At 37.8% G+C, this 14,237-nt stretch overlaps 1 protein-coding gene across 1 annotated transcript in view; it reads left to right on the forward strand.

The window, feature by feature from the left end:
• The first annotated feature begins 12,773 nt into the window (after positions 1-12,773).
• The window catches only part of ASB4 (ankyrin repeat and SOCS box containing 4), a 51,836-nt gene continuing 50,372 nt past the window's right edge, over positions 12,774-14,237 (forward strand). The window contains exon 1 of the mRNA XM_017525156.2: positions 12,774-13,030. Within this exon, the coding sequence (XP_017380645.1) occupies positions 12,844-13,030 (187 nt within the window). The 5' untranslated portion in view covers positions 12,774-12,843. The remainder of the gene's footprint in view (positions 13,031-14,237) is intronic.

Raw genomic sequence — 14,237 nt, forward strand, 5'->3', positions numbered from 1 at the left:
TCTTCCAGCATTTACTGTGCCCTAGATACCCTTGTAAGGGCTTTACACATGTCAGCTTAGTTAATCCACACAAGAACCCAATGAGGTATTATTATTATCTCCATTTTAGACGTGAAGGACCCAAGGCACAGAGAGGGTAAGCAGTTAAGTCAGGAGAGCAGCTGCCTGGCTGTGAGAGCCACAGGTTTATCCAGGACAATAACAAGCAGCGATGAGTTCCCAGTGGAGCCTGGCTGGGTGTGCAGCTGCTAGGCCTCGTACTGTTTGTCTTTACAATAAACCCCCATTAATGAGGGAAGCACGATTGGTCTCCCTTGCTCTTGCAACCTAAAAGAGCCCATAGAATACAGATGCCATTGTGAATGCTTTTGTAATTTGGTGATTCCTCTTTTTATCAACAGAATAATCAGCCCCTTCATGTATCCATAGGGAATTCAGGAGAGGATTGAAGAAGCAGTTCCTGTTTTTGAGGCATTTGCAATCATTGTTGGAGAGACAGAACCAACAGATGGGGAACAATGGCCAGGGACTCCAGGCCTGGTGTAAGTAAATTCCGCACTGTGGTCCTTACCCATGAATGGTGTAGAAAATGAGAGCAGAGAAGAGGATTTACTCACTGGCAGTGGAGTTAGGTCAGAAGGGGATGGAAAGAAGAAACTGGATCGCTTTGGGGACATTTCTTAATCTTTAGGCTTTACCTTCCTTAACTGAAAATAAAGCTGCAAGTTATCACCAGAACTCTTTCCAGCCTTAACATTCAGTGAATCTTGATCTTGACAGCAAAGTTAGATTTCTATGTGTGGTATTTTCTAAAACTTGGGGTGCACCCATACTTGATCTGGCCCAGATTATAGATCACATGAAGATCACATTAAGATCAGGTTGAAAGACTTTTCAGACTTCACAGTAGCGCATTTGTGTGCTGAACTTTAGTCTTTTCCGTTTTTTGAGAATTCAGTTTAATAATTGTCTCCACCATTTTATACATTTATTTTTCTTGGCTATTTATGTTTTCCTTTTTTAGAAGGGGTCAAATATAAAAATAGGACATACATGGAATTTAGCATTTGATAATAACTTGTGTGCTTTGATTTTTTAAAGAAACACAATTTACCAAAAGGGATAGTCAATCACCTTGCTCACTTACCGATTTTTTTATATCTCTGTTTTGTATATATTTGTTAACATTTTAAGTTAGTCTAGCCCCCAACAACTGAACATCTGGTTATGATTGCAGAATATGCCGTTTAAAATCCTATTTTAAAACTTAGTTTTTGTTTTTCTTTTTGAGACAGTGGCTTATTCTGCCATCCAGGCTGGAGTGCAGTGGTGTAGTCACAGCAGCCCTGACCTCCCGGGCTCAAACAATCTTTCCATCTTAGCCTCCCAAGTAGCTGAAGCTACGGGCACATGCTAAGTCAGTCATTAGTCATACACCCAGCTAATTAAAAAAATTTTTTTTTTTTTTTTAGAGATGGGGTGTTACCATGTTGTCCAGGCTGATCATGAACTCTTGGGCTCAAGCAGTCCTGCCTCAGCCTTCGAAAGTGCTGGAATTATGGCATGAGCCACCACACCTAATCTAAAAATTAGTTTTTATATCCTCATGCATACCATATTTTCAACAGTAAAATGTTTTTATCCCAAATAGGCATGTAGTTAAGGTAAAAATTATCTGATGTTACTGATCGTTGAGATTTAGAAACAGTAACTAAGGAGGAGGGATTCAGGAAATACTTTCATAGTATGATCCTTAGGACGAGATAGCTTTCTGTAACCTGGCAAATGTTCTATAGAGCATATAGACAGCTGTTTTTTATATACGGTCCCTAGACCAGCAACACTGGCATTTAACAAGAGCTCAAGTCTCACTCAGACTCTGTCAGGTATGACCCAGCGGTCTGTGTTGTAACACGCCGTCCAGAGGACTCTGAAGTACTGAAAAATTTGAGAATTGCTGTCATAATCCAGGCTGACAATAGAATAGAGTAGGGTCCTATGCTATATACTCACTGTACTATAGCCAATGACTACCTTTCCTTACATAGTCCCTCCCCGTGCTCAGCTGGATACAGAATTTAGAAGTAAAATCACAACCCAGAGTATTGGCAGTGGTCAGTGATTCCCCATTACAGGTTGAATTTATTTATTTATTTAATTTTTTTTTTTTTTTTTGAGATGGAGTCTCACTCTGTCACCCAGGCTGGAGTGCAGTGGCTCAGTCTTAGCTCACTGAAGCCTTCACCTCCTGGGTTCAAGCAGTTCTCCTGCCTCAGTCTCCCAAGTAGCTGGGAGTACAGGCACATGCCACCATACCCAGCTGAGTTTTTTGTATTTTTAGTAGAGACAGGGTTTCACCATGTTGGCCAGGCTGGTCTCAAACTCCTGACTTCATGTGATCCACCCACCTCAGCCTCCCAAATTTCTAGGATTACAGGTGCGAGCCACCAGGCCCGGCCTTGAATTTATTTAATAGCCAAATTGCTCTACTTGCATTCAAGGTCTTCTGTCTTTATAATACCACATCATGTATTCCAGTGTCATCTTCTACTTTTCCTGCTTATATTCTTTATCTTTGAGTGAAATTGGATGGCCATTCTCTCCCCGCATCTCTGTTCCTTGCCATGAGCTGGCAATGTTGTGAAGCATCTTTAATTAGTGAAGATTTATGGGAGTGCTTTCCTACATGGCATCACTGTGTAAACAAAGAAATCAAGTCACCTGAACTTCTCGGTCTCTATGTCTCAAGATCCTACTTCAAATACCATTTCCTCTGTGAAATCTTTCTTGATTCCTCAAAACGGATGATGTGATCTTTCCTTTTTACAGTGCCAGCCCCCTGTGTTTCATATTTCTCGCACAGTAGATCCTGGTCTGCCTTATTGTATAATCAGTATAGTCTGTTTTCATTTGTCTATAAGTTCTTGAGATTGGGGCTGAATCCTGCTCATCTTTTGGTCCCTACGGCGCCTATCTCAGTATCAGACACATAATAACATCCCCAGTCAATAGTGTTCAAATTGTGGTATGCAGCAGCAGGGCTTCCAGCCCAGCCCAGAGTCATTGGATAGCTTTCAGCGAAGGCCGTTAGCTGTGTGAGGTAGGTTGCATGCTTGTCCCAAAATACTCTCTTGCAGGTGACTGACATTTTTAAAAAAAGATTATAGAAAGCTCACAACCCACGTTTTAAATACAAAATTCACCTATGAGAAATCAAGAAATAGAAGGAAGATCTAGAGGACAAGCCTCACTCTTTTACACCCTGGAGCAATCAAGGGGCAGCTACAGACACTAGAAAAGACCAGGGCTGGGAAACGGGAACAAATCTTTGATTTCACAGTCTTGCCTGGGGCCTTGACTGACAGTAGCTACTGCTTTAACCTCCATCTGTGGCTTCACGCCTTTTTAGAAGGGACTCAAAAAATCACACTCTGGTCTTATAGGGAATAAGTTCAGCCTAAGAGGAAAATTGTGAGCATGAGAAGCAAGCTTCTCTTGCTTTCCCACAACCAAAGACAGAGACTCATAAGACAACGTCTGTAAAGAATATGGAGACACGCGGTATGGAACCTATTTAGCTTATTGTTTTGAGTGTTCCTCTTAATACCATTGCAGCAAAAACAAACAATAAATGGGCAACCTACTCCTCTTCCAAACAATGTTTAATTTATATATTTGTTAGATACATATTGAAATTTATTTTATGAAATCATAAACCCTTGGCGAATTCTTTGTAGAGAAATTCATTGTAGAAAAATATCATCAGGAAAGATATGGTTTACATGGATTAAAACAAAATTTTTAAAATCCATATTTGTGATTTAATCTGGATCACGTTTTATCTGCATTGGCTGGGATATTTTTTTTTTTTCCACCAGGATACTGCAGCTGTTTTTCTGGGTTCATTTATCGAGGAACACTGCCATCATGTGGCCTGACGTGTTAAGACAGCCCCTAAAAGACAACTAGCAGCACAATTTTGATTTTGATTCTCTCCAAAAAAATGTTTGTGGCTTTAAAATGTACTTCGTTGTTTGAAGCTGTATTTGTTAATGCCTTTCTGAAATGGCATCCTTAAAATACTTGCCAAAGGATCAACTCTATATCACCATTTGAATTTCTTAATACATATAAAATCATAAATGAACATGGCTCATTTTATAAATGTGTAAGGTTTTCACAAATTTACATGCTTTAAGAAGAGCAGAATACTTTTCTTATATACACTAGTGTGGCTGCTTATTTTTTCTTTACACTGTCAGTGTAGGGGGGGAGATGCAAAACTATAGAAAACTATAGGGAAGCATCGTTATGTAGTTTAAAAACTAAAGTACGAAGCTTGACATTAGGTTGCAGTCTTTGCTTTGTGACTAATTGATTATGCAATTTTGTGCAAGCATGTAAGCAAGATGGTCTCAGTGCTTTTGATACCCTTAACAAGAAACTTTTTCTGCTATATTTCTGTGATTCTACAAGCAAAATTAAGTTCTTTTAAAAAGCAAGAGTGTTGTTTCTCTTTAGGTATATTATTTTTCTATGGTTTTCTGAAAATATGTGTCCCTTTTCTCTCCACTTCTCTTTCCCATTTCTAATTACAGCTTTGTCTGCACAATTCATTGTGCAATTTTTTTTCTGCAAGGTCCCAGAGTTTTGGTGTTGGGTTGAGGATTGCTCCAACTCAAACAGCGTTCATGAATTAGATATTTCCACAAGTCTAAAATAAAACTGATGAATCTTTGCCATTGGTTAACAACTTATTGGCTTCTGACAACTGTGGGTCGTAAAGCATGTTCAAGAATGTTAGAAAAGACAATTCAGAAGACTATCCAATTTCCTCACCCCCTGAAAGGGAAGGACAATTCTCTTCTCTTACTGAACCTCTGCATCATAAATTTGTCAAAAGTAAAAAGAGAATGCAAATGCTACTTGGAGTACAATTGTGAGGTTAATGTTCTGATGAGACAGAATTATGGTAAATTATTCCCTTGAGTTGATTTTGTAAAGTGTGTAGCTGAGTGAGGGATGGAAATACAAGCTGGTGTGATGTTTAAACGGTGCTGGCCGGGCGTGTAAATGCAGTTGCTAGGAGACCTGGAACACAGAGCTAATGCCCCCTCTGTGGGGCAGGGATGTTTGATCTCAAGAAACCTTGTCTTTCACAGTCAAAGATGACATTAAATGAGTATTCTGTTGAAATTCAGGTGGGCCAGTGCTCGGTTATTGCTTGTGTCAATCCAACCATTCTGACATCCACCACCTGTAAAGGGAGCTACTGAAAGGGAACAATCTAGCATCATGCCAGCTACCAAGATTCTCCGGAAACACTCAGGGTAATTAGCTAGGAATTCAGTTTAAATACTCTTACATGAAAGGCAGCTGGTTTGTTCGCTGATATGGGATCCAAGAAGTGGGCAGTAGCAGCTAAATAATCGCTTCAGCATTCCAAAGAGAGGGATGCCAGGCCACAAATAGAGTTCCAAGAGAAGATGTGCTTACATAGGACTTTGGGCCCTCCCGTTTACAAAGCAATCATTTCTGCTGTTTGTGGAGATTGTTGAACAGATTTTATGCTAAACACACATGCTCCCAGCATGTAATTACAATTGAGAATAAATACGCAGAACTTTAGAGTTGGAAGCATCTTAGCAGTTCCTCCCGCACCCCCAACTTCGTGAAGACAGAACCTGAACTAGTCTGTGGACAAGGGCAGCCCATAACATGGCTTCCACAGTGAAGACTTTCAAAATATTTCAGCAAGGTCTTCTGCCCTTGCAAAATAGTGTTACCCTTTGTCAATGTCCAGGACATTGTGTTCCATAAGGGAGAAAAAAATGCCCTAAAGGATGAAGAGTGGGTCAGGTGGGTCTTATTTTACTTAAATGAAAAGAAGTCACTGAGAGGTATTCTGAATTATTTGAAACATACAGCTTATGACCACTAGACCTGGGAATGCAATCCAGGTCTCCCAGTCTGACAGTCTTTCACTGTAACACCACTTGGTATTTCTCAGGAAGAATTATGATGTTCTGTTAGTCCACTGATGTGAACAGTAATAATCTGTAACTCTCCTATAATGCTTTACAATGTGCAAAGCATGTTTATACGTGTTGTTTCATGTGATTTTTACAATCCTGGTAATTATTCTTATGAAATTGTATGCCTAGTCCACAGAATTGATCTGTATTGTTATAAAAGTATAGCTTTAATTTTACCAACTTGCTAACTGTTAATTATAATATTGTGGCCATGCCCCCAAACCAAGATGGCCTCTGGAAATTGATTATTGAAATCCTAATGTGGTTTGAAAAATGTTTTCTGTTTGCTCCACATTTTTGTGTTAAATATTGAATATCTACAGATAAAATATGTACTTTATTGCTTGTCTATGCAAGAAACAAAACTATCATCAATTATAAGCCATTTTGGAGAATCTGCTATGTATCAGGCCTGGCACACAGCAGATATGAGGATGCTGTTGTGGGTTTAGCTTTGAGAGAATTGGACTTGAGTTCAAGAAGTAGAAGAAAGAAAATAAATGCATATTCATCAGTTCTACTCCTAAGCTTCATTGAGCTTCAAAAATATCTGAAAAGAGGTGCAGGCATCTGAATGAGGATGGCTTCCTGGTGTCCCTTCCTGTTTCTTGTCTCAGGGTCTTAGAATCTGCTGCTCCCATGGCCTAGAAATCTCCTTCCCTAAATATCAGCATGGCTCATTCACACAATTCAAGTTTCTGTTCAAAGCAAGTGAATACTTCTCTGACCACTTATTTGAAATTATAGTGCTTTCCAGGGCCATAACACCCTCCCAGGACCAGCCTGGAAGCAAAGAAGACTTTTCTTACTTGTTGGTCCACAGGAGGACACCTAGTTCTTATCCATACAGGGGTGGCTTATGGGGTGGCTGCAACCCTAGACCTTGCCCAGTTTACTTTTTTGGTAGCATATATTACCATCTGACAAACTACATATATTACTGCTTATTTTTTTGTCTGCTCCCTTGCAGCCCCACCACTAGTATAAAAGCTCCATAAAACTAAAGATTTTAACATGTTTTCTTTGTGTATCTGCAGTACTTAAAGTACTGGTGATAGCTAAGATGGACCCCATTGATTCCCACTTCCTGGTTTTTACACCTTTAACAAAATCCTTTCTTACACTGAATCAGGGTTAGTCAGTGTGATCAATAGGATATGATAGGAATAGTGATATATGACTTTCTAGGTTAGGTCATTAAAGATGTTGCAGCTTCCAACTGGCTCTCTTGGATCTTGCATTCTGGGAGAAGCCAGCTGCCATGTTGTGAGGATACTCAAGCAGCCCGTGGAGAGAACTACATGGACACAAACCACATAACCAGTGCCAACTTGTTAGCTAAGTGACTGAGCCACTTTTAAAGGGAATTGTCTAACCCTGGCCTTTGTGTCTTTAGTTTGAGGCCTCAGACATCATAGAGCAGAGACAAGCCTTTTTCACTGTGTCCTCACCCACAGAAATCTTGAGAGATTATAATGACCGTTGCTTTAAGCCAATACATTTTGAAGTTATTTGCTATACAGCAAAGGATAAATAATACAGTGTCTGGCTTGTAGTAAGCTCCTAATAAATATTTATTGAATGAAGGACTAAATGTGGGCCAATTTCTCACTAGATTACTCAGTGATCAAATAGAATATCTGTAATTAACCTGAACAAAACCATATAAAAATCCATTTGAGCAATAGGAACATTGCTTGGAAGTCTCAAGATACAGGCTTGAGTTTTAGATCTGCTGCTTATTTGCTATTTGACCTTGTATAATTCATTTATAGTCTTTGATTCTTAGTTTCCCTGATGTGTAAACTACAAATAATAACAATTAAAATTATTCCACTAATAATACCCCCTGCCTGGCAGAGCCTTGTTGACATTGTGAACTTCTGGATCAGACCTCTGCTGAAACCCAAACACTACAACTGGAATTTTCCATTATGGGAACCAATAAATCTTTACTAGTTAAGTAAGTTACAGTTGTTGGTGTTACTTACAAACAAATGCATCTTTATACAAAGCATCAACAGTAACCTATAAAAGAATAGCAAAAGAGAAAAAAAAACCAACAAGATGGCATGTAATGAGTAAGATGCTATGTATTAGACAAATATAACAGATGAGAAGAAAGGGATGTTGGACCACCTAATCACCCATTTCTGTAATAGCAAGGACATCCTAATTCATCTGCTGGGAAAGTCAGGAGGCCCGAGGGGTTCTGTTGCCACAGAAATTCTAGTTTCCAAATCTATGTGGCTTTAAATTTCTTCCCTGTGGTTGCATTAGATAAGTGATTGTGGCTTAGTAGCATCAAATTCATGTTTAAATGCCATGATAAACCAAGGAGCCATTTGTGTTCCAGAGAAGATACTCCAAGTGGACAAATTCTGTTGTACACAGACATCATGAAAACAAGCAGCTGGGACTTTGTGCCTGCTGTCTCAGCCACGGGTCCCCAGAGATACACCAGGGTCTTATGGGCCGCTTGTCAAATATCATTGCCTTGTCCAAAAGCTCTTCATACTATTTCAAGAGCAAAGGACACTGTTCTGAGCATGTCATGAAACACCAATAAAAAGCTCATCTTATAGGATAGAGAGTTTTCATTTTTGGGAGCTGAGGAGACAGGAATTTCTGACAGGCCTGACTAGACAGTGTGAAACATGACCGCTGTGTAAGTTGGCCTCCTGTGGTGACTTGAAACAATGGCTTAGATAGTGGAGGCAGCTCTCAAACCTGCTATTAGCATTGGTGGCATTGCTTCTTATGTTAGAAGGACTTTAATGGGCAATTTAATTAAGCGGCTATTTGCTTTGTAGGTGCAAATAATGTGTAAGTTTTATCCTTTGCTGCTTGAGTAAATTGATCAATTGATTTTTAGAAGAATTATAAAGATAACATTTTCAACTTTATATATATATATATATATGTATATATATATATATATGTGTATATATATATATGTATGTATATATATATGTGTGTGTATATATATATATATATATATATATATGTATGTATATATATTTTTTGAGACGGAGTTTCGCTCTTGTTACCCAGGCTGGAGTGCAATGGCGCGATCTCGGCTCACCGCAACCTCTGTCTCCTGGGTTCAGGCAATTCTCCTGCCTCAGCCTTCTGTCAACTTGATATATTTTTTAATGAAAATTTTGTTTTGTTTGTTTTCTTGGATTATTCCACCAAGTTCAAATCTTGTATTTATTTATATAGCTATGGGACAAGACTGAAAAAGGAAATTCTTCTGTGGGAAAAATTATAGCCATCTCTTTAGGCTAAAATTTTAAATTTGTAAACAGACATTAAAGCAATGCTTTAAAATTTCATTTTGAAGTCATGTTTCCTGTGGCCTTCGACCTTCAGGGCCAAGTTTTTGAAGTTTATCAACCTGAGGAAAGCACCAAAGGACAAACTGGCCATTAATCAGGTTTAAGTCTCAGTGCAGACCCTTACAAAGGCAGTTGTAAGACTCAAGCATTAGGAAAATGAGAATATTTCTCAATTACCTTATCTCCTTATTTAGCATTTCAAGGACCATGACTGAAGAACTCACATCATAGGATTTCTTTCAGAAGACAAAGATGATAACCATTTCACCTCTGGAGGGAGATCAATAGGCTTGCTGACATAGGGAGAAAAGGAAACGCTAGAGAGGCGGTAAACAGTCCAACTGGACCTTTGTGGTTAGGAAGGCTGGAAGGCGTGACAGCTTATGAGATGATATATAGGCTGATCCAGGGTTCAGATGCCATGTACTCATCCCTCCTCACGCACTTCTTCCGGGGTTGAACTTTGATGGGATGCGGGGTGGTTTAGAAACAACCAGATATGACTGAGGAATTTTGAGGACACTGAGGTTAGCGTCTCAGCATTAGAGAGAATGTAGGCTCCTTGGAAAACTCTATTCCTTAGCTTAGGTCCATGTCTATACTGGCCTTAAGAAGATGGCAAGAAGGTGGCAATAGAAGGTGACTTGTTCTTCATGGTCCTTGTCAGCCAACGGGCAGCAGTATTTAAGAACATCAAAACTGTAGTCAAATGAAAAGGATCACACAGTCCAGTAGCCAGACAGGACAAAGTTAATGAGGACCCATTCTGCCACAGAGTTATCAGGGAGGGTCCAGAGAACAATGAGTCCATCTGAGGATGCCCTTGCCTTTCAGTCACCATGAGGTCTCATAAGCTGCACTCTTACCGCTGACCATTATTCACTTGATACACGTGGTCTGGCCATATTGGTAAATTATGGCAAAAGTTTCTTCTAATTAATACCAGTTGTTAAATATTAGTATTGTGAATATTATTCCTCTATGTATCCCATATTCCCTGAAGCTATCTTAGAGGGAAACTCTGAACTCTTAAACATGGAGAATTCAAAAAGGCTGATCCTTTACCTAAAGAGACTGCTAAATGTTTGGATGAGACTAAACACATCAGGTTGGACCAAAATTAAATTGTCCTTCCTTTTGCCACTAAGTTAGGTGGGGAGACCCATAATGAGGGTCAGATCAAATGATTAGATACAAACAAACTATATTATTTTTATATGAAATTTAGTATATTCACAGCTTTGTAGCAAATGCTAGTGTATAGGAAGTGGAGGCGATCTAGGGATTCCCATCACCACTTAAATCTGTTAATGAGCTAAGTTACACACAGGCAGGGATTTTTGTGTTTGTTCACAGCTGTATCTTCAGTGCCCAGAATAAATGTCTGGCACATGGTAGACACTCAATGGGTATTTGTGGAAAGAATTATAACAATAACATAAAACAGACTTGCAAAGTGCTCCCTAAAAATGCCAATACAATTTCAACAAAAGCAGTGTGTCACACAGTCAGTTGGGAGCAAATCTCTTGGTTGAGGAAATATTTCCATATATGCCTCTTTTTGTTGTTGCTATTTTAAAAAATAATATAATTAAAAATTTTCAAAATTTGTAAAATGTTTAACAATAAAAAGTAAATTTAAAAAAATTGGGAGGGCACAGTGGTTCATGCCTATAATCATAGCAATTGGGATGTCCAAGACGGGAAGATCTCTTAAACTTAGGAGTTGGAGATCAGCCTGGGCAACATGGCAAAACCCTGTCTCTGCAAAAAAAATACAAAATTTAGCCAAGTGTGCTGGTGGCGTGTATGTAGTCCTAGCTATTCCAGAGTTTGAGGTGGGAGGATGGCTTGAACCTGAGAGGCAGAGGTTGCAGTGAGCCCAGATCACACCACTACACTCCAGTCTGGGCGACAGAGTAAGACCCTCTCTTAAAATAAAATAAAATAAAATAACAAAACTAATCTACAGTATTAAAAGTCAAGATTTATTGTTATCTCTGTGAGGCAGGTGTTTTCATTAGAAGAGGACATGAAAGGGGCTCCACGTAAACTTGAACTATTCTATGGTTTAGCCTTAATGTTGATTATATGGTGTATTCACTGAAAATTTGGCAAGCTGTATACCTATAACTTGTCAATTTCTTGCATTTATATTACACATCAATAAGTTTAAAATTATGTTATGATTTGCATCATTTATATACTTAAGTGAATTCTAAAAACCAAATAGTATCATTGTAAGTTTTTAAAAATTCATGTTCTTAATTATTCTGCAGAAAGCTTGTACCAGTTTTGACTTCCACAAACAAATATAAAAATGCAATTTATTTGCATTCTTTTTAGTACTCACTACAATAATTTTCCTAATTTTTAATAATTTTATGTAAGAAAAATTAAGTATATACTTTTCTCTCCAACTTTTTATTTGAAAAATTTCAAACTTACAGAAAAGCTGAACGAATAGTGTAATGGATACCAATATATCCCTTGTTAGATTCACCAACTCTTTAACTTTTTGCCTTACTTGCTATGTCTCTGTTTCTATTTACACACACATATATGTGTATACATATGTACACACATTCATCTGCATATCTGAGCTATTTTAAAAGAAGTTTTAGATATCATGACAATTATCCCTTAATGTACCACTTGAAAGTAAGAATATTTTTCTACATAACTCCATTTGTCATTATACTTCTATATTGTCAAGTAATGTCTAGTCCACGTTTATAGTTCCACAATTGTCCCAATACAGTCTTTTCTAGCTGATTAAAAAACAGAATTCAATAAAGTTCATTCACATGTTACCTTGAGCTGTTTTATCTCTTCATTTTGTTTATGTAAAATAGTCCCTGCCCCCTTCATCTCCCCCACTCCCACCTGGCTTTTCATGATATTAAAATTTTCCAGGATTAGGTCACTTGAAAACCTCCTGTTTGTCTTCAAATATATATGGCCGTGGTTGATTCTACAAGCTCATATTGCAAAATTATTATAGGTTTTCAGAAGCACATGTATCAACAACTGTAACAGATTTTCATTTTTGGCAATTGGCTAGTCAGAGCAAGTCACTGGATCTCCAGCCAGGCACCAGATGTTTTTATTGAGGGGCAAAAAAAGAGGATTAAGAGCTTTTAAATCTTACATTACTAGTTTGATCATATAAGAAATAATTGTGACATTTCATGCTTGGAAATATATCGTGGGGGCTTTCCTTCATGTTGACACTATATATTACTGAATGAATCAGTTGGTATATAACCAGTTTAAAGGACCTGAAAATGTAGTGACAGCCAAGAAGGATATTTTGAAGTTTGAAATGATCCCTATATAAATAGAACAGATCAGCATAACTTTGGGATAAAATTAGCCGACAGTTTGTGGACTCTCCAGCATGCGCCTGTTTGCTTGGTGCCGCTCTCTTGATAAATCACAACAAAGCTTCCAGAAGGAGAGGAAGGATGGACGGCACCACTGCCCCTGTCACTAAATCTGAAGCTGCCAAGTTAGTTAAGAGAAATTTCCTGGAGGCTCTAAAGTCCAATGACTTCGGAAAATTGAAGGCTATTTTAATCCAAAGGCAAATAGATGTGGACACTGTTTTTGAAGTTGAAGATGAGAATATGACTTTGGCATCTTATAAACAAGGTAAAAACATATAGGTGTTATTGTGAAACTGTAGAAAATGAATTTTTTTGAAAAAATGCAGTGTCAGTTATCCACTCTAAACAGTAGCTCTTATTGTTTCTTTAAGTATTTATTTTAAAATATTTCCAAATTAATATTTTCTTTTTTTAAAATTAGAACACATGGTGGGCTGATATATATGTACAATTTGTATCTCTCCTTTTTTTTTTTTTTTTTTTTTTTTTTTTTTTTTTTTTTTTTTTTTTTTTTTTTCTCACCCTTGTGCCTAGGACTTGAAATCCCAGACAATCATTTTTAGCAATGCACTCTCTGTTTTTTATTTTCCTTCTGACTATGATGATACGGAAGGAAGAAAACGTTTCTAGATTATGGCTAAGCAGATTGTTGAAACCCTATTTTAGACAATGTAGCTGGTTTAAGAACAGGCTGCTAATTCTCCATTAACAGTCACTTAAAGATATATCCTCTCTATGTCTGTGTGTTTGAAAAAGAGAAATCTCCCCAGCATTTGGAGGATTAAAGCAGTGCCACAGGCACCTTGATGGTCTTCATCATTTTAATAAGTTTTCATTTCAGGTACAAAAGCTGAGTTCAGCAAAACCAAAAAGTTAACTTTTTTCCTGGACTATAACAATTATTCAAAATTGTAGATGTGTTTAATACAGAATAACTACCTTATAAAGACCTAAGGAAAACAAAAATTGGAACAATTTTTTTTAACCAAGGAATTTTCCGGAACCTGTGCTTAATAAATCAGAAATAAATTAGAAGTACACTGGTTCTGATTTCCCAAATCAGGTAGTTAATGGGGGGGGAACATGAGTAGTTAGGTCATCTGGTAAGCAGACTGCTAACACACTGCTCAACATCACTTCTGTCTAAAACAATATAGATGCTAAGGCCTTGAAGGTCTTGTGTATAGCAGTTAGAGACAGTCATTATTTGCATGTTTAAAGATATTTTCTGTTCATATATAAATCATCAGTATAATCCATTTCGATACAAATGCTAATGGTAGAGTATATATTTCTTTATTAATTTACTGTCCTCTGATTGTCATTTCCGAGGGAAGTATAGAAGAGTTGAGCCAGTTACTGTATCTATGATTTTTACTCAAAGGCTTTATAATAAATTGGCATTAATATTTTGGTGGAAAGACAAAGAAGGGACCTATTTTTTTAAAGTTTATGGGGTCTCTGTTAGAAAG

The sequence above is a fragment of the Cebus imitator genome, unplaced genomic scaffold (assembly GCF_001604975.1).
Source record: "Cebus imitator isolate Cc_AM_T3 unplaced genomic scaffold, Cebus_imitator-1.0 Scaffold37, whole genome shotgun sequence".
Classification (NCBI taxonomy): domain Eukaryota; kingdom Metazoa; phylum Chordata; class Mammalia; order Primates; family Cebidae; genus Cebus; species Cebus imitator.